The 22,219-nt window shown below is 40.4% G+C and overlaps 1 protein-coding gene across 1 annotated transcript; it reads right to left on the bottom strand.

Moving 5' to 3' along the window:
- Positions 1–18,323: 18,323 nt before the first annotated feature.
- LOC131025810 (histone H2B.4-like) lies at positions 18,324–19,386 on the bottom strand. The gene is made up of 3 exons (XM_057955599.1): positions 19,379–19,386; positions 18,826–18,882; positions 18,324–18,702 (listed from the first exon to the last, which is right to left on the bottom strand). The coding sequence occupies exons 1-3, from the start codon at positions 19,384–19,386 to the stop codon at positions 18,324–18,326; spliced, it is 444 nt and encodes a 147-aa protein (XP_057811582.1).
- Positions 19,387–22,219: the final 2,833 nt, after the last annotated feature.

Genomic DNA, 22,219 nt, shown 5'->3' with positions numbered 1-22,219 from the left:
GATCAACAAATTTGCTAAGTATCAACTGGTAGAAGGCTTGCCTTTTATTGTGTTCCAGAAGAAGCAAGAATGTGAAGCATGTCAAAGAGGAAAGCAGACAAGGACGTCATTCAAGTTAAAGACAGGACACTCCTCTGAAAGAATTCTTCAACTACTTCATATGGATCTGTTTGGTCCAATCTCTTCCAGAAGTTACAACGGTAGAAAGTATACCTTAGTTGTCGTGGATGATTATTCACGATGTACTTGGGTTATCTTTCTATACACCAATAGAAAGACACTGTGTGAATTGCCAAAGCTGCTGAGAAGACTAAGAGTTGAAAAGGAAGTCAACATCATCAGCATCAGATCTGATCGAGGGACTGAATTCCTCAATACTGTCATTCGTGACTATTGTGAGGAACAAGAAATCAATCATCAAACTTCTGCGACAAGGACTTCTCAAGAAAACGGAGTAGCAGAAAGAAGAAACAGGTCTTTGAAGGAAGCAGCAAGGACGATGCTAGCCGAATCAAAACTCCCTTTGAAATTTTGGGCCGAAGCAGTCAACAACGCATGCTACACGCAAAATCGCTCGTTCATCACTCAAAGACATGGGAAAACTCCATACGAGCTATGGAAGAACATGAAGCCTTCAATCTCATATTTTCATGCTTTCGGTTCTAGGTGTTTCATCCACAACAATGATAAGATGAGATTAAACACATTTGATAGCAAGGCTGATCCATGAATCTTTCTTGGATACTCTGGAACTGAACGATCCAGCAAAGCCTATCGAGTGTTTAATTCTCAAACTCTTTGTGTTGAAGAAACACCACATGTTGTTTTTGATGAGTCTACTAATGATTTCAGGAAACAGGAAAACTGAAAGAAGTGTTGAGAACACTGAAGTTTCCAGAAATGAAATAAACAACACCGAACCTTCTATAGTTTTGGTGTGGGGACGAGGAAAAGAAGAAGATACTGAAAAGCTTCAGTATCAGAAGATCAGTCAAAGGTCTGAAACTCAGACTGGAGCCACAGCAGATGGCATCAGTCAAGAAGGAACTCCAGTTGCCATAGAACGAGTTGAACATGCTGAAGCAGCTCCAGTTCAACTCTCCCTAGCTCTAGAATATGCTCAACGTTTCAGAACCATTCTGACTGAAGAACCTCCACCATCACCAGAAGAGATCAAGAAGTATCGAAGATGGTTTGAACTCCATTCAAAGGAGAACATCATTGGAGAACCATCAGACGGTGTCAAGACTCAAAGATCAATGTGCAACTTTGTCTTTGATATCAACCAGAACTGCATCAACGTAGATAAGAATCTCAGCTGTTTCTTATCATCTACAGAGCCCAAAGATATCGAAGAAGCTCTGAAGTCCACTCAATGGGTCATCGCAATGCAAGAAGAACTCAATGAATTCAATCGAAATTCAGTTTGGGACCTTGTGGATAGATCATACGATGCAAAGGTGATTGGTTTGAAATGGATTTTCAAAAACAAGAAAGACGAAGAAGGAAATATTGTGAGAAATAAAGCAAGGATAGTAGCAAAAGGTTACAGTCAAGAAGAAAGAATCGACTGCGATGAGACTTTTGCCCCAATTGCCAGATTAGAAGCAATCAGACTCTTCTTAGCCTTCGCAGCTCACAAAGGATTCAAGGTACACCAAATGGACGTGAAGTGCGCATTTCTCAATGGAGTGCTCACCGATGAAGTCTACGTGGAACAACCTCCAGGTTTTGAGGTTGCAGGACCAGAAAAGGTGTACGAACTGAAGAAAGCGCTCTATAGCTTGAAACAAGCACCAAGAGCATGGTATGATACTCTCTCTGAGTATCTTGTTGAACAAGGATTCAAGAAAGGATCTATGGACAGAACTTTGTTCACTCTCAAAGAAGTAGAAGATCTACTACTTGTTCAGATCTATGTCGATGACATAATCTTCGGATCTAAATCCGAACGCATGTGCAAGAAGTTTGCTAATATCATGACTAACAAGTTTGAGATGTCCATGATGGGAGAAATGAACTTCTTTCTTGGATTACAAGTCAAGAAGACCAGCGAAGAAATACTGATCAATCAGTCAAAGTACGCCAAAGAACTGATCGCCAAGTTCGGTATCCAGCACATGAAATTAGTCAAGATCCCAATGAACACAAACTGGAAAGTTGATCCAAGATCAGAAGGAAAATCTGTATCTTCAACCAAGTACAGAGAAATCATTGGATCTTTGCTGTATTTGACTGCGAGCAGACCAGATATCACGTATGCAGTCGGGGTTTGTGCAAGATATCAGTCCGATCCAAAGAAAGCTCATATGGATGCTGCAAAATGAATTTTGCGATATCTCAAAGGCACACCCAACTTAGGATTGTGGTACCCAGCTGACGACAACTTCAAGCTCACCGGATATTCAGACTCAGATTTTGCAGGATGCAAAATTAATCGCAAATCAACTTCGGGAACTTGTCAATTCCTAGGCAACAAGCTCATATCATGGTTTTCAAAGAAGCAGACTTCAGTCGCCACCTCCACAACTGAAGCTGAATATGTTGCTGCGGGAAGCTGCTGCTCACAACTCCTATGGTTAGTCCAACAACTAAAGGACTATGGGATCGAAGAGAAGGAAGTCCCAATCTATTGCGATAGCTCCAGTGCTATTGCAATCTCACAAAATCCAGTTCATCACACCAGAGTCAAGCATATTGCTATCCGACATCACTTCATTCGTGATCATGTCGAAAAGAAAGATATCTCTATTGAATGGATTCCGACCGCAGTTCAAAGAGCAGACTTGCTGACCAAAGCTCTTCCTGAAGAAAGGTTCAACGATCTGTGTGGAAGGATTGACCTTATCAACCCAGAAGAGTGATGCTGTGTTTAGAGTTCTCCTCAAACAGTCTTGATGACTGATGGTCAACCAACTGGTGCTCCACAACTGCTGACGTGGAAAGCAATGAAGACAAGTCTTTATCTGAAGAAAACTCATCCTGATAAGTCAACCAGGATCAGTGGTATCGACTGACTACAATGATCAGTCGATCAGTAAGTATTTTCAACTTACTATTTAAAATCAGTTATTTCAGTTATGAGTATTTTTGTCTGTATTCAAAAGTTTTCTCTAACTGATCAGTTTGTTTCAAAATCTTTAACTGATTGTTGGAAAATGGAATATCCGAGAAGGACAAGTGCTTTTAAAAAGGGAAAATCTGTATTTGATTTAACTTGTCATGATCATTTCTTAAAAATCTTTACAACCTTTTGCCTCTGAAATGAAAATCTTGAGAATCTCATTGATTTGACAAAATGCAATGATCTTTCTCACCTTTTGAAGCTTCCGTCCTCTGCAGTGACGGCGGGCGTGAAATTTTTCTTCAAAAATATTTTAGGCACAGTTTTCGAAAAACTTTTTCATCTTCCTTCTTGGTAAAATTTATCTATTTATACCTTGAAGTCTTCGCTTGTTTGCTGCATCAACTAACAATTCTCCACAGCCTTTACTGTGAGAAAAATTTTCAATCTTTCAAAAGTGCAGAGAAAATTTTGTTCCGACAAAGGAGAAAATCAATGACTTCAAAGTCATGGAGTGGGAGAATGACGCTCACATACTTGGTCTTCACCGGACCCTTCCACTAGATCTCAACGTCTCTCTGACGTCAAAGTTGGCCTCATTCTCACTTGTATCCAGCGACGGGAGTGTCTTCCATCCTCATGCCCGGCCCATATGGTTTGAAGTACCTGTCTCAAGAAGACGGACTTCACCTGGTTCTCAGGCGAGCCTCACATCTTTTTGTGAAGCTTCCATATAGTGCAACAACAATGAGCAGGAGCTCGTTGTCAGCCGACGGAACATCGCCAGTGACTGTCCTCACGACTATCACTGATTCGATATTCCTTTCCCATACACTTCTCAACCTACTCTTCTCTCTTTCCTTCAAGAAACCTCTCCTCACCCTCATTCGGTTTGCATGATGGTCGTTCTTTCTCTTCTATCTTTGAGAGCCATGCAAACCAACCCCTGCCCCTTTCTTCGTCTCCCCCATTTTCTTTCCTCACTCTCTTCTTTCACTTTCTTCTTCTAAACCTTCATATTCTCCACCTCCATCACATCCCCAGCACCTTTCTCTGGATCCTCGTGCGAGCTTCCTTCAATCCTCGCGTGATCCTAGCTTCATCCTTCAGTCAATTCTTCCTTTTTGATGTTGCCAAAAAGGGGGAAAGATATGAGAGATATATCCTCTCAAAAGACTGAAGCTGATTAAACAAAATGATCATCAAGATGATCATGAGGAAGGTTAGCCATAAAGACCTCAAGTCAACGGAAAACAAGTGTGAGTGGAACAACCTTAGGAACATGAAGACTGAAGATGAAGATCAAGAAGTTCAAGGCGCAGCCAAGCAGACTACTGGAGTCCATGGGTTTCCCCATGTGTTTTGTTTTGCTGTTTTTACTCCCTTGTAAGTCTTGCCCTGTACCTCGACTGATGTCTCATCAGTCTTTTCTTTTAATGAAAAGAACTTCTTTTTGATCTCAACCTGAAGACAATGACTCTTTGTCCAGGCTCTGATTAATATTTTTCTGTCTTATTCTCGTTCTATTTTTGAACTGTTGTGTTCTTTCTCTTAATACAAGTTTTTAGGTTCTATTGTTAAGGGGGAATAGTATTCACCCTGTTTTAGAACTTGTGCTCTGAGTTCAGTCTTTTTCTTACCTAGAACTGTTGTGTGGTTTTGGCATCATCAAAAAGGGGAAAATTATTGGGAACTTAATGGAATATCCTAATCCTTGTTTTGATGATATCAAAATCCATAGGCGTTGTTTGTAATAGACTAGAAACTGTTCGAACTCAAGTGTTAGAGTTCTTTTCTAGTTTAGTTGCTGTTCTGAAGACTGAAGACTGAAGAACAAATGACTGAAGACTGAAGTATCAGTCGAAGAATCAGTCTTGAACTGATTACTTAATGCGTACCACGTGGAATCAGCGGACTGATACTAAAGTCAAGTATCAGTTAAACATTCTTCCTCGGACTGAACCTCCAACGTTCAAAGGAAGCCACGTACTCTAGAAAGGTACAGCAACATTAAATGAAGAGATCTCAGCATCATCATTTCTCTGTAGAGGTCATTCCTATTTGGTGACTTCTTTATCAGAGACGTCGCATCTCCTGCTCTTCAACATAGTCGTTCTCACCAAACAAGGAACCTCGAAGATTGAAGCCTCTACCCAAGTTCAAAATACTCTCTAACGGAAGTGTTAGGTCCCGGGGGGGGGTCTCGAATAGGTGGATGGGGGGGGGGGAGAATACACATGTGGGCTATTTTCACAAAATCCTCAATCAGAGGGATCTCAAGATAGAGATCTAAACGAAACTTTCCACGCAAACAAAGACACCTGTTGACTGGAAACAGTTTTGACCAAACAGGGTTGACGACTGATACTGAACGCTCTTCAGTAAGGATTTATCAGTTAAGCTTCTGTAACTTAACTGATGCACTTAAGGGCTTCAGTCGAGTTTGCTAAAACAGAGATGATAACACTCTTCCTGACTATCAAAAGATAGATCAGTCAGACTGATATCATACGCAGCGGAAATTAAACTTAGTTTCGCAATAGCCTCGGTAGAGCACGTTGTTGGTCTTAGGTTTCTCTTTGCCGTGAATCAGTATTCAGTTTATCAATTGAAACAACACAAGTAGGAATGTAAAACTGAAAGCAGTAAACAACACATAGAATTTGACGTGGTTCGGAAAAACCCTTTCCTACATCCACGGTCGGTTGATCAGACCAACAATCCACTCCGCAAGTGCTTAACAGGTGCACTGCAAACCAAACCGTGTGCTTGCCGGGTGCACACAACCGTACCACTGAAGAAAATCCTTCTTCAGTACCCACGCTTCACTCGCGTCAGATTTCTCTTGCTTAGCACAACCCGCACTAAGACTCTCAGAGACAGAAAACCCTGCTGACCTCTGAATCACTCAAAACACTCAAATCTTTCTTTTGGAAAGGAGGTTTGAACGAGTGCCAACTATACTGCAAAGAACAAGTTCTTTGTAGCAAGTTTGACCTTAGCTTCTGGGTAAACAGTGGTTTGCCTAAGGTCTAAGAGAATGTATGTAATCAACAATTACTGATTTTGGCTTTGGAATTCTCTTCTTCGATTCAAGCTTTGGAGAGGTTAAGCTTTAGGCTGAGTAACAATTTCGGCAGAGCTTCAGCTTATGTCGTTGAATCGGTGAAGATTGAAGTTGATCCTCGAGCGCTATTTGTAGGAGAACTCTTGAATAGATCCGTTGGCGTAGAGCGTCCTCAAGATTTCTTCCGTTGGAGAGCAATTCGAATTTGGGCTGAGGCTTCAATCTTCGAGGTTCCTTGTCTGGTGGAAACGGCTCTCTTGAGGGACAGGCGATGTGACGTCTCTGATAAAGTAACCACCAAATAGGAATGACATCTGCAGAGATAAGATCCTGAGATCTCTGCATTTAATGCGGCTGTACTCTTGTGAGTACGTGGCTTCCTTTGAACGTTGGAAGATCAGTCCGAGGAGAAGAATCAACTGATACTTGACTTTAGTATCAGTTTGTGGCACGCATTAAGTAATCAGTTCCAAACTGATTCTTCAACTGATACTTCAGTTGGTATCTTTAGTCTTCAGTCTTCAGTCCTTCGTCCTTCAGTCTTCAGTCTTCAGTCTTCAGAACCGCATACTAAACTAGAAACGAACTCTAACACTTGAGTTCAAAAACAGTTCTAGTCTATTACAATTAAGACCTATGAATTTTGGTATCATCAAAACAAGGATTAGGATATTCCACAAGGTTCCCAACAGAAAGAAATCTTGAAGACCTTCTCCGCCAACGGATCTATTCAAAACTTCTCCTATAAGTAGCGCTCGAGGATCACTCCAATCTTCACGGATTCAGCAACATAAGCTGAAGCTCTGCCAAAATTGCTCCTCAGCCAAAGCTCAAACTTCTCAAAGCTTGAATAGAAGAAGAGAATCCGAAAGCCAAAAATCAGTCACTGCTGATTACATAAATTCTCTTAGACCTTAGGCAAACCTTGATTATCCAAAGCCTAGGTCAAACTAGCTCCAAAGAACTTGTTTTTTGAAGTTTAGTTGGCAAGATTTCAAACCTCCCTTCGACCGATAAAATCGAGTGTTTGAGTTGCAAAGGAGTTCAGGAAGGTACTCTGACTCCGTGAGATCCTAGTGCCAGTACTTCGTGCTAAGAGTGAGAAATCCAACAAGGTGTGTTAGTACTGAAGATTGGATCTTCAGTTGATTCGTTTGTGTGCACCCGCAAGCACATGGTTCAGTTTGCTGTGCACCCGTAAGCACAAGCATCGGTTTGCAGTGCACCCGTAAGCACTTGCAGAGTGAAGTTGTTGGTCTGATCAACCGACCGTGGATGTAGGAAGTATTTTCCGAACCACGTAAAAATCTCTGTGTTATTTACAGCTTTCAGTTTTACTTTCTTACTTGTGCTCTTACCTTTGATAAACTGAATACTGATTAATTGCAAATAGAAACTTAAGACTAACAACGTGCTCAATAAAGGCTATTGCGAAAAAAAATATTTCCGCTGCGTATGTTATCAGTTTGACTGATCTATCATCTGATAGTCAGGAAGATTTATAACATCTCTGTTTTATCAAACTCGACTGAAGCTTTACGTGGATCAGTTAAGTTCTTGTGACTTAACTGATAACTCCTTACTGAAGAGTCTTTCAGTATCAGTCGTCAACCCTGTTCTGGTCAAAACTCTTTTTAGTAAACATGTGTCTCAGCTTGTGTGTAAAGTTTCATTTTGATCTCTGTATTGAGATCTTGTTTAACTGATTTAAAAATAGCCTATAGGTGTATTCCCCCCATACACCTATTCGAGACCCTCCGAACCTAACTATATATATATATATATATATATATATATATATATATATATATATATTTGTGGTCTGAAATTAGTGAGATGAAATATGGTCTGAAATGTGGTTGAATGTAGAAAAGAAATCAAGTAAATATGCATATGCTTGTCTGTCTAAAAGAACGATTTCTTTTCTAAAGCCTATGCGTATGCTCTATGATATTAATATACTTGCTTAACGATTTAAGAAAAATATAGGTTATATTTGAATGTGGAGATGAAATGTGGTCAGATTCTTAGTTTCTTTTCTTACTAGTTACAGATTTACTTTTTAATTATTGTTTATGCCTACAGCCTACATTTTAAAATCTTCTAAGTTATGTCAAGTATGATTGGATAAATTGTCTTTACGAAAATATGAAATGTTTCAGAAAATGCTTGCCCACTGAGTACATTCGTACTTAGCCCAAATACTTTAGACGTTAAACTGTTGTTTTATTATATTATATAGACGTTAAATTTACCAATTTCATAATATTCCATCTGTCTACAAAAAAATTGTCATAATTTTTTTCGGTCTGTCCATAAAAATATTGCGACTTACATTTATAATAAGAGTAGGGTACTCACATTTAAAATGAGATTCTTATTCTACTAACAATTCCACTAAGATTTTATTAAAATTTGCGTCGTCCATAATTTGACAATTTTTTTTGTGGACACAGGAAATAATATCCAATTAAAATTTATTAATTTCAAGCTATAATTTATTTATCATAATCAAAATTTAATTTAGGCGAATGTACCATGCATTTGAATGCACAAAAATAGACTTAGGGGGGTGTATTCAATTCAGATTCTATAAGATTTTTTGTATTTCAAATGTCCATAAGTATTCAATACAGATTTTAAAATAAAATCCTAAAACATCTGTTGGTATTCAATTATGACTTTTAAATATCCATCTAAATCTAGTGGTATTGAAATTTTCAAGGATTCTAATATGTCATTGATTTTGGAGGATTTTAGTGCCCTAATATAAGTACAAAATCTCTACACAAATCCAGCTCCCAATAAGAGATTTTCAAGTATTGTCACTCTCCTCTGCAATACCTGCATTTTCTATAGAGCCGCGCCGAACTTCCTCGACCTCGTCTCCATCGACGATCTCTTCTCCGTCAACCGCTCCACCATATTGATGCCGAGCAGCATCTCTTCCCCGATTAAACCCTCTTCGTCCACATTAAGGGCGACACCCTTTACTGGGACGTCCACTCTATTTCTATTGCTTCTAATTTCTTTTTAATTGTGATGGATTCTGATAAATTATTCATTACGGGAATGAAATTATATGTGTGGGGTTAATGATTGAGTATCCTTGAATTGAAAGTATTGATTTTCTGGACTTAATGGCTGACTACCTGATGTGTCTGCCTAAGATAAAAGGTTACAGCCCAAGGAGAGTAGGATGGAAGCGTTAAGAGATGGTGAAATTATGTTGCCGAATATCACAACACACCCGTCAATAGTTGAAAGCATATTTCAATAATGAAGATGGATGGGATGGGATGGGAGGTACTGTGGAGAAGGGCAGAATTTGTTCAAGACAACATTACCCCTTTCAACACCCCAATTCTTATCCCACCCTGCAATGGACTTTATTTCTAGTCCACGTCCTCATGTTCCTTGTGAGCTCATTACTTGGGCAAGAGAGATAGAGGAGATTGATGGAGCAAAACATGTATGTCATCTGCAAGTTTCATGTATGTCATGTTGACAAGAATAATTTGATTATATATTATAATAATCTATAGACTTATAAAATCTATGAAAATAAAGATAAATCAATCTAATAGAATTTGCTAAACTCTTCATAGAATTAAGATAATCCATGGAATTTACGAAATCTATAGATTATAAAAAGTATTTCAAAATATTTTAAATTCTTAATTGAATACACCCCCTTAATAGGTAATATTACAACCTATGGTTGCATCATCATCAACATATATAATTTTTATTTCATACTCCTATAATAATTACTTATATATATTCTGTGTATAACATAAGTACTTAGCTAATCTAATAGGATCAGTTAAGTCAGCTAATGTCAGATATTTAGCTAATGGCTTAGCTGATAAGTCAGCTAATTATCAACAGATGGTTAATTAATGGAAGTCTCGTTAAATGATAAAAAGGTTGCTAACTTATGGAGTTTATTAGCTTATGACGATTATTTTTATTTTTTATAAATAGTTGTAAGCATGCTACGCTCTATACACGTTAGTTATTTTTCTTATTTCATTCATTACGTATGAAAATTTGGGACAAAATAGATAGAGAAAGAAGAAAAGAGAATTATAAGTCTATGCGATTGATAGCTTATTCTGAGTCGATATTAAAATTAGGACAAATGCATTAAAATTCACGAATGTTGGTGAATTTTGATTTTGACCATGACTGTAAATGTTAGCGTAAAATACATGAATTTTCAAATGATTCTGATTTTTCTCATAAATTGCAATTTCGCTGAATATAAAGCTTAGCTGGCACCCGAAAATTGCTAGTACGACAACATCGTCCGACGAAACTTATAAATTAAAGGGTTATTTTTGCCGTAAAAACATCAACTTTAAGTGAATTCTATTTTTTCCAATTACTTTTCAATTTTGAAATAAAATACACCACTTTCACGATTTATCTGATTTTTCTCATAGATTAAAATATCGTCGTTTTGTTGTAATTTGAGCTGGAATTCGTTAAATAGGGTAGAAATTATGGTTCTTCTTTAGGGCATGTTTGGTAGTTAAGTTGAGATAATGAGTGATGTATAAAAGTAAGATAAATAATAAAGATAAGGTGAGATTGTTATTATTGTATATGTGTTTGGTAGATAAGATATAATCTTAATTAAGATTACTAAAGAGCTTTGTTTAGTAAAAAATATACTCCCTCCGTCTCATCTCCATAGTCCATTTCACTTTTTCACACATATTAAGAAAATGCAATAAATAGTGCTTGAAAAATTCAAATAGTACTTGAAAAATACAAAATATATGTAATTATTCATTTTTGCTCTTATTTATTCTATGTTTGACTATATTTAAATAAGGTTACTTTGGTAAAAAAAAATAAAATTAATGCTAATTTAATTTAGAAAGTGGACTATATTGTTGGACATCTAAAAAAGAAATAAGAGACTATGAAGGTGGGTTGGAGGGAGTACAATTGTAGAATAAATAATCAAATTACGTTATTAGCCTTATACTCCATCTGATCCGTCACAACTTTTAGTATCCATCTTTTCTTTTTTGACCGTCCCATATTTTGGTATCCATTTCTATTTTTAGTAAAAGTAGGTGGGTCCCTTGCACCACTTTAATTATTTTAACACTCACATAAAAGATGAGACTCTTATTCCACTCACAACACCCCTAATCACTTTATTAAAACCCGTGCCTCTCTCTGCTGAAATAGAAATTTTATTAAAAAGAAAAAAGATAGAAAATGGACTTGAAAACCCCTGAAAACACAGACGCTAACAAACGGTCGGATCACAAAGGATCTGTCTAAAAGCAAAACCAAAAAACCATGAAAAAAACCCGCAAAGGACCACAAGTAGATAAAAAATAAAGACGAAAACTAAGAGGAGAAATTTAATTAAAAAAGCGTCCAAGTCCCCGACATCTTCGCCATCCAACATATCTCCCCATTTTTTCTTTTTTTGTAGAGACCACAACCGACATAGCTCGGGCTGCTTCGGAAGAAGAGTGAACCACAAAATTTTGCAGAATCGCCCCTCCAGACTGAGCATGCTGCACTTTATTCAAGAACTCCACCGGTGACGGAGCGTCAAGAACAGCGTTCTGCATAATGACACCAGCAGCACGGCCTACTGTTTTTTGAAAATCTGAAGACATACCATTCTTGATTATACGCTGGAGTCGGTGCTTGATAGAGGAATCAGAAACCTTCCCATTTTTGATAGTCCCGTTCGGTCGCCCACGACCTCTATGTATGGGGGGATCCTCCATCCTCGCCTTTCCTGGAGTCACAATCAAAGGCAAATCCGAATTGTTACAGTGCATCAGGGTGACAGTAGTAGCATTATCTGTCGGTCCATCAGAATGATGAAAGTCCGAAGAATAAGAAGCCGAAACAGAGTCACTGAAGATGACAGTCTGTTTGTTAGAGGCATCCTCGGACCGAGCCGAGGTCGAGTGCTGTCCATATCATCATCCTCCACATCTTGAACGTCTCCTTCATGAAAGTTATCCAACCCCTTCCCGTTAGCAGCTTCCATAGCAACCCCATCATCCAACATATCAAAGGAGTTGGAGGTCGAAACCTTAGCAATAGTGACCGCCACCGAAGTCCCGATTATATCACTCATAGCATTCGCAGATTTGGGACTCCAAAAATCCACCACACGATCAGTCTTCCCTTTTCCTTCTTTCTTTTTTCTGCTTCTGCCGCGGGACTTTCGACCATCATGCCCATTGTGTTTGGATGGAGAGTCAGGTCCTTCTCCGAACTAAGTTTCTTGCAATCTTCAGTAGCATGGCCAACCACAGAGCAAATACAACAAAATTATGGCAAATTCTCATATCCAAATTCAATCTCATATAATTCATCATCACATTTCACATCCAAAAATTCGGGTATCTCCACACAAACATTCATTTCGACAAGAACACGCGCAAAATAACCTACAGAAGCTCTAGCAGACATACCATCAATAATGATAGGCATGCCAACATGCTTAGAAATGCCAGCGAGAACCTCATAATGCCATAATTCATGTGGGAGATTGAAGATGTGAAGCCAAACCTGAGCAAGAGAATACTCGGCCTTGTTGGGATTGAAATTGGGGACCCAAGCCTTAAGGTGAAGAATCCCAATACATAAGCGCCAAGAAACCTTAGAAAAGGCCAAAGAATAATCCTCCTGCGAAGAGAATTTCAAAGTGAAATAGCCTTTCTTAAGTGGAATGACTTTCCATGCATGCGCAGGCTTCCACAACAAATTTAGTTCATTGTAAAAATCTGCGGCAAAATGGGAAAAATCGTCCTTACGCAGAAAAAGACGCCCATGCACCGCAAATTGGAACGTACGGATCTGTCTTTGACGAAAAGCCAAAGAAAGGGAAAGGCAGGGTCGGTCATCCTCCATAGATGGCTTGAGGACAACATAATCATAAGCCGGGACGTCGGCTGGACAGCCCTACATATTCTTGAGAGTCTCGACAAAAGATTTGACCGATGATTGAACATGTCTATCAATCGGATTAGACGACGAACGAACGCCCTTCCCGAGCCCTGAAGCTCAGTAGATTTATCAAAACCGGGGCGAGGAGGAGGACCAAACCCTGGCGGCGGAAAAAGAAAATCCTCCAGAACTGTCAAAGAACCAGGGGCCTGCTGGAAAGCCCCGTCGACTGTCTTCATCGCGAGACCAAGAGTCGGCAGCCCATCCCAGAAACCAGAAACTGAAGAAGCAACCAAAGAACCCTTCCCAGCGCCGGCACTAACCGGTTTAGTGGCTGAAATCCAGGACGAAGTAGAAACCCTAGACGCTACCTCAGTACAACCATGAAAATTATGAAGCCCAGGTGAAACCCTAGCCGCCATATGCGAGTCTGAAATCTCAGGGAACAGTAGACTGTCCCTTAGAAGATTGGTGTCAGCGACAAGGACATCGCCGGAGATAGTCGAAGGAGCAGGGACCGAAGCCCCACCGTGAGAAGGGTGGAGCGATGCCGAACTGGAAACAAGCGGTGGTGAAGTGTTGTTGGTGATCGGAGGGAAATCCATGGATGAGAAAGAAACCATGAAGCCGGCTGGAGAAAAACCAAAAGCCAACCGGCCGAAAAGAGCAGGGCTGCCTAGGCGGCGATGAAGATGCACCCGCTAGAGAAAGAGCAGCGCATCAAATGGATACTAAAAGTTAGGACAAATGGAGTATAATATAAAGAGCAAAGGTGCATATCCACCCCTAAACTGGACACCCCTAGAGCTTTGACCCCCCAGACTCGACCTTGTTGCAAAAACCTCCCTCATAGTCCAAAAAAATGGGCATTTAAACCCACTACTTAAACGACTGTCAAACGCCTTCTTCTTTATAAAAAAATTAAGTGGGCCCCACCTTCAGCTGAATCCTACTATGGGTGGGTTAAACCTCCTTCTCTATTGGCTTCTGTTTCCCCAGCAATAGGTAGCCATGAACAATTGTAAATTCACTATTATTACCCCAATCAAATCCTAAAATCATCACCATCAGTTCTCCACAAGTAAAAAGAAAAAATTGAAATACCCAACGACCTAGAGCCCTCAATCCTCAACCCCTCTGGCCGCAGCCCCTCTCCCATTACAAGACCGCCGCCGCTGTTACTGGAAGACTGGCGGACGGCCACCTCCTATATCTGCATCTGCCTCTTTTCTCCTTGGGCCCCCAAATAAATTCGCAGTCGAGCCCTAGTTTCTTCTCACTTCGAGCAAAATACCTGCTGCTGCCTGGAATACGTCGCATCGCCATTGTTTGCGGCAGCAGGCCGCATCTGAAATTCAAAATTGTCAGTTGCACTCGACGACCATCATCTTTCTCCGAGTCGAGCTTGAGGCCCCCCTCTGCTTCGACAGAAATCGTGACTAGTTCTCAGTTCCAACGAGGAATACTTCCAACTCATTTCTCTCTTTATATACACTCACCGCCCACTCTGCCACCTCGATAAATAGCCATAACACATATTAAAGGCCGCTGCTGATGAATCCCAGAAAATTTGAGACAAACTCAACATTCTCTTAGATCGGTCATGACCAATCTTTATCCCGAGAATATATGCTGCCTCTCCCAGATCCTTCATTTGAAACTGTTGGGATAACCACTCCTTAATGCTAGACAATACATTCACATTATCGCTAATGAGAAGTATGTCATCCACACAGAGTATAAGGAATACCAAACTCCCATCGATACAGACCCTATAAACACAACTATCGTTGACACATTGCTCAAAACCATAAGTTTTGACCACGTCATCGAAACGTTTGTTCCAGGATCGTGAAGCTTGCTTAAGTCCATAAATGGACTTCTTGAGCTTCCACAATAGATGCTCCTCACCTTCCTTGATGAACCCCTCTGGTTGTAGCATATAGATGTCTCTATCTTCCTCAAGATACCCATTCAAGAATGCGGTCTTGACATCCATTTGCCACACCTCTAGGTTCATAGGGGCAGCCATGGCCAAAAGAGCTCGGATAGACTTAAGCATGGCTACTGGAAAAAAAATTTCCTCATAATCGATACCAGGTCGTTGAGTATAACCCTTCGCCACTAGTCTCGCTTTGAAGGCCGTAACCTTCCCGTCTGGTCCTCTCTTGCGTTTGTATACCCATTTGCAGCCAATGGCCTCACGACCAACAGGTAGCAAACATTTCTCGTATACATCCATGGCAGTTATGGATTCATATTCAGAAACCATACATGCTTCCCATTGACGAGCATCTGGATCTGCTAGTGCTTCTGAGTAAGTCCAGGGATCTTCTTCGACAAGCCCATCATCAACTGAATCCGTAGATTCGTTGACAAACGCATATCGATTGGGCGGTTTGCCCTTTGATGCCCTCTCACTATGACGTGGCACTATTGCAGATCCAGTATCGACAGCTTGTGCGTTTAAATGTTTTATCTGCTAAGCCGCTTACTGGTCCGAATTTTTCGGAATGGAAGCGCAATCTGGGATTTGTCATAGATGCGAAGGAGTATAAGTTCGTGCTTACTACACCCGCTCCCGCGAACCTTAATACTCGGTCTTCCGAAGAGCAAATGGAGGCCCATAAGCGGTGGCATAGGGCGAATAATATGGCGAAAGCTTATATTATGACCATTCTGCGTTGCAGCTGCAACATCAGTCATTGGGGACTGCGGCTGCAATTATGAGGAACCTCGAAGAGCTCTTTGGGAAATTGGACCGATCAGTCCGTTTTGAACTCATGAGGAAACTCATGTCTTCAAAGATGACGGAAGATTCGTCTGTGCGCGAGCACGTGCTTGGAATGATTAATCATTTCAATGAGCTGGACGTGCTCGGTGGAGGAATCGAGGATGCTACTAAAGTAGACATGGTTCTCTACACTTTGCCCAAATCCTACGAAAACTTCCGACTCAATGCCGTAATGGGCAAGAAAAAGTTCACTCTAAATGAACTTCTTAATGAGTTGGTAGCGGCCGAGGGGGTCATGGAAAAGAGTCCACAGGCTTTGGCCACTGCCACAGGACCCAGTTTTCCACTGATAGGTAGGAAGAAGAAATGGCTCCATGGCAAGAAAGGCCAAGCAAAAGGTGGGAGCAAGAAGAAGCTAGGCCCGACCGGAGGCGTTGGCAAGCCAAAGGGGAAAGGGAAATGCTTCAAGTGTTAACAAGTAGGACATTGGAAGTCTGACTGTCCCATGATGAAGAAAGCTCAAGGTATTTCTACTGCTCTTGTAACAGAAACATACTCAGTTTCGAGATCTTCCCATCAATGGGTTGTTGACTCGGGTGCAACTGATCATGTTTGTTACACCTTGCAGGGGTTCCCGCGGACAAGGGAGCTTAGTGGAGGCGAGCTGGCACTCTCCATGGGAAATGAAGCAAGCTTACCTGTTGTTTCAATTGGAGATGTGAATTTGTTGATTGATGGACATGTTTTGGTTTTGAGAGATGTACTCTATGTTCCGGGTTTTCGGAAAAAACTTGATTTCTACTATTCAATTACGAAAGTATGGATATTCTGTTCTTTTAGAAGACAGTGCAGTATTCATCAAAGATGGTCAAGTTTTATTTAGAAGTGCGGCTGATTCTCTTTATACTTTTTCATGTCCATTCGATTATTCTTCATCTGCTTATACTTTGACTACAAACCAAAAGAAGAGAAAGGCTTCTTCTCTGGAGAACCAAACTCTTCTTTGGCACCTAAGATTGGGTCACATCAATCTAAGGAGGATCCAAAGACTAGTTTCCGATGGTATCTTGGAGTCTCTCTAAGTGTTGGAACTGGTTCATTCTGACTTGTGTGGACCTATGTCCACTCAAGCTCGTGGAGGGTACGAGTATTTTGTCACTTTCATTGACGATTACTCAAGGTACGGATACATTTACTTGTTGCGCTACAAGTCTGAATGTTTTGACAAGTTTCAAACATTCAAGGCGGAAGTAGAGAAGCGACATGGTAAAAGTATCAAGTCACTGCGATCTGACCACGGTGGCGAATACCTCAGTAACGAGTTTAGAGCATACTTGTTAGAATCTGGGATTACATCTCAGTTGAGTACACCGGGTACACCCCAACAGAATGGTGTAGTAGAGAGAAGAAATAAGACTTTTCTAGAAATGGTTCGTTCGATGATGAGTTTCGCTACTTTACCTATTTCGTTCTGGGGATATGCCTTAGAAACAGCTGGTTACATTCTTAACTTAGTGCCTACTAAGTCGGTTGCAAAGACCCCGTCCGAGATGTGGTCAGGGCGCAAGCCTTCTCTCAACCACATCCAGGTTTGGGGCAGTCCAGCACACGTGCTGAATAAGGATGTCGATAAGTTGAGCCCTAGAACTGAAGTAAAGCTGTTGATAGGATATCCTAGAGGAACGAATGGTGGTTATTTTTATTATCCTAAGGATCAGAAAGTCGTTATTAGCACTAACGCAAGATTCTTGGAAGAGGACTATGTAAATAACCACAAAAGTAGGAGCGAAATCGTCCTCGGTGAGGTCAAAGACATTGGCACAACAAGTCAACCAACTCAGCCAATTGTGCAAGATGTAGTACCTTAAGTCTCATCAGTGATTCTGGAAGACCCTCTGTCCCGCCGCAAAGATTACCACCAACGCTGAAAAATGGGTGGTTCTTCACCGGCGACGTGGGAGTTATGCATTCCGACGGATACCTAGAGGTCAAGGACTGGTCCAAGGACGTGATCATCAGCGGCGAGGAGAATCTGAGCCGCGTAAAGGTGGAGTCGGTGTTGTATGGGCACCCGGCGGTGAATGAGGCGGCGGTGGTGGCGCGGCCGAATGAGTTTTGGGGGAAGACACTGTGCGCTCTCCTGAGCTTCAAAGAGGCGGTGAAGTAGAAGCTAACGGAGAATGAGGTTTAAACCCCCCCTCCCCATAGTAGGATTCAGCTGAAGGTGGGGCCCACTTGAATTTTTTTAAAAAAGAAGACGACGTTTGACAACCGTTTAATGAGTGTGTTAAAATGCCCCTTTTTTGGACTATGGGGGAGGTTTTTGCAACAAGGTCGAGTCTAGGGGGATCAAAGCTCTAGGGGTGTCCAGTTCAGGGTGGATCCGCACCTTTGTCCTAATATAAAGAAATAAATAAATAACCCTTTCACCTTTCACTGCCCACCAACTGGCCACCATCGCCCAAGAATTAATTTTTGCAGAGAGAACTAAAGTATCATTCATTAAATTAGGCAAGTTCCTAAACCTTTCCCTTAGTCCCCTCGGATACGACGTGCTTGTTAGGAAGCACCAGTACTCGGACGGCCATCTGGACTTCCCAGGACGTGACATCCAATTTTTTGTTGTACCTCGCCAATTTGGAGGATTCCACCGCAAGCTTCTCGAAGATGTCGTTGTTGAAGCTATTCATGATTCCCATCGCCTTGCTTGAGATCCCGATATCGGGATGGGCTTGCTTCAGGACCTTGAAAATAGCGCTGATCTTGTACGTCTCCACGTTCGTCTTTTTCTTCTTTCTCTTCCTTTTCTTGTTCTTGTCTATGCTGACGGCGGCATCATTCGACAGCTTCTTTTCCTCCACGTGTATCTTCCCCGCCACTGTCGACTTCTTGCTGAATCTGTCCGAAAATCAGATAAGATACTAGAGGGTAATTTTGTCTTCCTAATCTTAATCTGTGACGCTATTCAAAGCAAGAAATGGTAACCAGGTCTGAGGGTCGAATATGTTTCCTTGGAGTAACAGTGAAATAGCATCGGGCCAATACAATATCCCAGGTTTGGCAGCTAATGCAATTGGGCTACAAAACAGATAATTAACCCATGTTAACTAAGCTATCTTGGTTTGTGAGGGCTAAACACGCCCTTACAATACTAAGGTTCTTCATCAATCACTGATTTTGGTAGGATTATTCACCACTTCGATTGGATGCGTTTTTGTTGCTATTCTAGAGTTTCCATGTCTAGTTCCTAGCCATCAACCTCGAGCGCTCACGCCCTTATCCATAAATGCTGCTACTTAGTAGCCATGGGATCCTTGCCCTGATTCAAACATAACACACCCAGAAAAACTAGAAGCGTTGATTCTATATTTGTCTTTGTGCAGCTGTAAGACTTTATTTTATATTTGTTTGTGCGCGAATGAGAGAAATTAGAAGGAAATCGGATATTATGAGAAAATTAGGGCTTATTTTGAAATTAGTGAGTGCAACGACGTTGTTTTAAAACTAGAAGACAATGTTTTATTTTTACTATCAAATGGCGTCGTTTTTACTATCCAAGCCAACATTAGTAAACCACGCCATTTACAAGTAAGCAAAAGTTTGGCGGGAAGAGTTCGCTGTGGGGAAAATCAAAATCAATCGAAAGATTATGTATTTTAAACTAACATTTGAAAGTTACGGTCAAAATCAAAATTCACCAAAAGTTCGTGAATTTTGGCATTATTTGCCCTTTATTTTTACTATCAAACAACGTTGTTTTTTTTCTATTTAAGTCAGCTTTAGTAAGCCATGTCATTTACAAGTCAGCAAAAGTTCGGCGGAAGAATTCGTTGTAAAAAAAATCAGAATCAATTAAAAATTCATATATTTTACGCTAACATTTGAAAATCACGATCAAAAACCAAAATTCATCAAAAGTTCGTGAATTTAGGGGCTATGCCCTTAAAATTAAGTCTAAATATGATAATCTACCCACATTGATAATATGTCTTATAAAATTACTCACCCATATAATATGTCTTACAAAACTACCCAAAGCACAATTGATGTTGATAGGTGGGCATTGAATTTTGCAAAAGTTCTTATACAAGTTGTTAGGTCCTGAGGGTCTCGAATAGGTGTATGGGGAAGGGGGGGAATACACCTATGGGCTATTTTTAACAAATCCTCAATCAGAGGGATCTCAGTCAGAGATCAAAATGAAACTTTACATGCAAACAAAGACGCCTGTTTTACTGAAATCAGTTTTGACCAAACAGGGTTGACGACTGATGCTGAAAGCTCTTCAGTAAATAGTTACCAGTTAAGTTGCTGGAACTTAATTGATGCAAGTAAGGGCTTCAGTCGAGTTTGCTAAAACAGAGATGATAACACTCTTCCTGACTATCAGAAGATAGATCAGTCAGACTGATATCATACGCAGCGGAAATTAAACTTAGTTTCGCAATAGCCTCGGTGGAGCACGTTGTTGGTTATTCGGTTTCTCTTTGCAGTTAATCAGCATTCAGTTTATCAATTGAAATAACACAAGTAAGAACGTAAAGCTGAAAACTGTAAACAACACAAAGACTTTTAAGTGGTTCGGAAAAACCATTTCCTACATCCACGGTTGATTGATCAGACCAACAATCCACTCCGCAAGTGCTTAACAGGTGCACTGCAAACCAAACCGTGTGCTTGCCGGGTGCACACAACCGTACCACTGAAGAAAACCCTTCTTCAGGACCCACGCTTCACTTGCGTCGGATTTCTCTGCTCAACACAACCCGTGCTAAGACTTCTCACTCAGAGTCAGAGTACCTTCCTGAACTCCGAATCACTCAAACACTCTTTTGGGGAGGAGGTTTGAACGAGTGCCAACTATACTTACAAAGAACAAGTTCTTTGAAGCAAGTTTGACCTTTGGCTTCTGGGTAAACAGAGGTTTGCCTAAGGTCTAAGAGAATGTGTGTAATCAGCAGTGACTGATTTTGGCTTTAAAATTCTCTTCTTCGATTCAAGCTTTGGGGAGATTAAGCTTTAGGCTGAGTAGCAATTTCGGCAGAGCTTCAGCTTATGTCGTTGAATCGGTGAAGGTTGAAGTGATCATCGAGCGCTATTTGTAGGAGAACTCTTGAATAGATCTGTTGGCGTAGATCGTCCTCAAGATTTATTCCGTTGGAAAGCAATTCGAATTTGGGCTGAGGCTTCAATCTTCGAGGTTCCTTGTCTGGGTGGAAACGGCTCTTTTTGATGGACATGAGATGTGACGTCTCTGAAAAGTAACCACCAGATAGGAATGACCTCTGCAGAGATAAGATCCTGAGATCTCTGCATTTAATGCGGCTGTACTTTGTGAGTACGTGGCTTCCTCTGAACGTTGGAAGATCAGTCCGATGAGGAATATTCAACTGATACTTGACTTTAGTATCAGTCCATTGCGCGCATTAAGTAATCAGTCTTCAACTGATACTTCAGTTGGTATCTGCAGTCTTCAGTCTTCAGTCCTTCGTTCTTCAGTCTTCAGTCTTCGACACTACAAGCTAAACTAGAAACGAACTCTAACACTTGAGTTCAAAAACGATTCTAGTCTATTACAGTTAAGACCTATGAATTTTGGTATCATCAAAACAAGGGTTAGGATATTCCACAAGGTTCCCAACACAAGTACAATTGTGTAAGAAAATGTGTAAGAAAGGTAGTTAAAAATTGTTCAAAATCTAAGAAAATGGCAATAAAGGCTTACTCACGTCACTTTCATGTACTGTAGGTTTGAAAATTTTAAAAAAATGAGGCCACATTTGTGTGTTATAAAATATCAATACGAAAGCAAAAAAATTCAAATTTATGTATATTGTGAACATAAAAAAATTCTAGAGGCAACGGATTAACATGCCTCCGATAAACTCTAGCCGCCTGCAAAAGCCGCGCAGTACCGCGCATGAAAATACCGCGCGGCTTTTGCAGGCGGCTAGGATTTATCGAAGGCTTGTTAGTCCGTTGCCTCTAGAATTTTTTTATGTTAACAATATACATAAATCTGAATTTTTTTGCCTTCGTTTACTCACGTCACTTTCATGTACTGTAGGTTTGAAAATTTTGAAAAAAATGAGACCATGTTTGTGTGTTATAAAATATCAATATGAAGGCAAAAAAAATCAGATTTATTGTGAACATAAAAAAATTCTGGAGGCAACGGACTAACAAGCCTCCGATGAACCCTCGCCTCCTGCAAATACGTTGCGGCTTTTGCAGGCGGCTAGGGTTTATCGGCGGCTTATTGGTTCATTGCCTTCAGATTTTTTTTTTGTTCACAATTTACCTACATTTGAATTTTTTTGCATTTGTATTAATGTTTTATAACATATGTATCGTTATTTTTATAAACTTTAAGTTTCATTTTTTTTATAGTACAAAAAGTACACATAGATGTGAA

Source organism: Salvia miltiorrhiza, chromosome 5, assembly GCF_028751815.1.
Source record: "Salvia miltiorrhiza cultivar Shanhuang (shh) chromosome 5, IMPLAD_Smil_shh, whole genome shotgun sequence".
NCBI classification, from domain to species: domain Eukaryota; kingdom Viridiplantae; phylum Streptophyta; class Magnoliopsida; order Lamiales; family Lamiaceae; genus Salvia; species Salvia miltiorrhiza.
The sequence above is the reverse complement of the archived record's forward strand: the minus strand, read 5'-3'. Positions and strand labels throughout refer to the sequence as shown.

Coding starts and splice junctions, on each gene's coding strand:
- LOC131025810 (XM_057955599.1), bottom strand. Junction 18,703..18,825: donor TGGCCCGATGCTATTTCACT/GTTACTCCAAGG, acceptor ATTTTCGGACAG/ATTCAGCAAGAAGTCGACAG.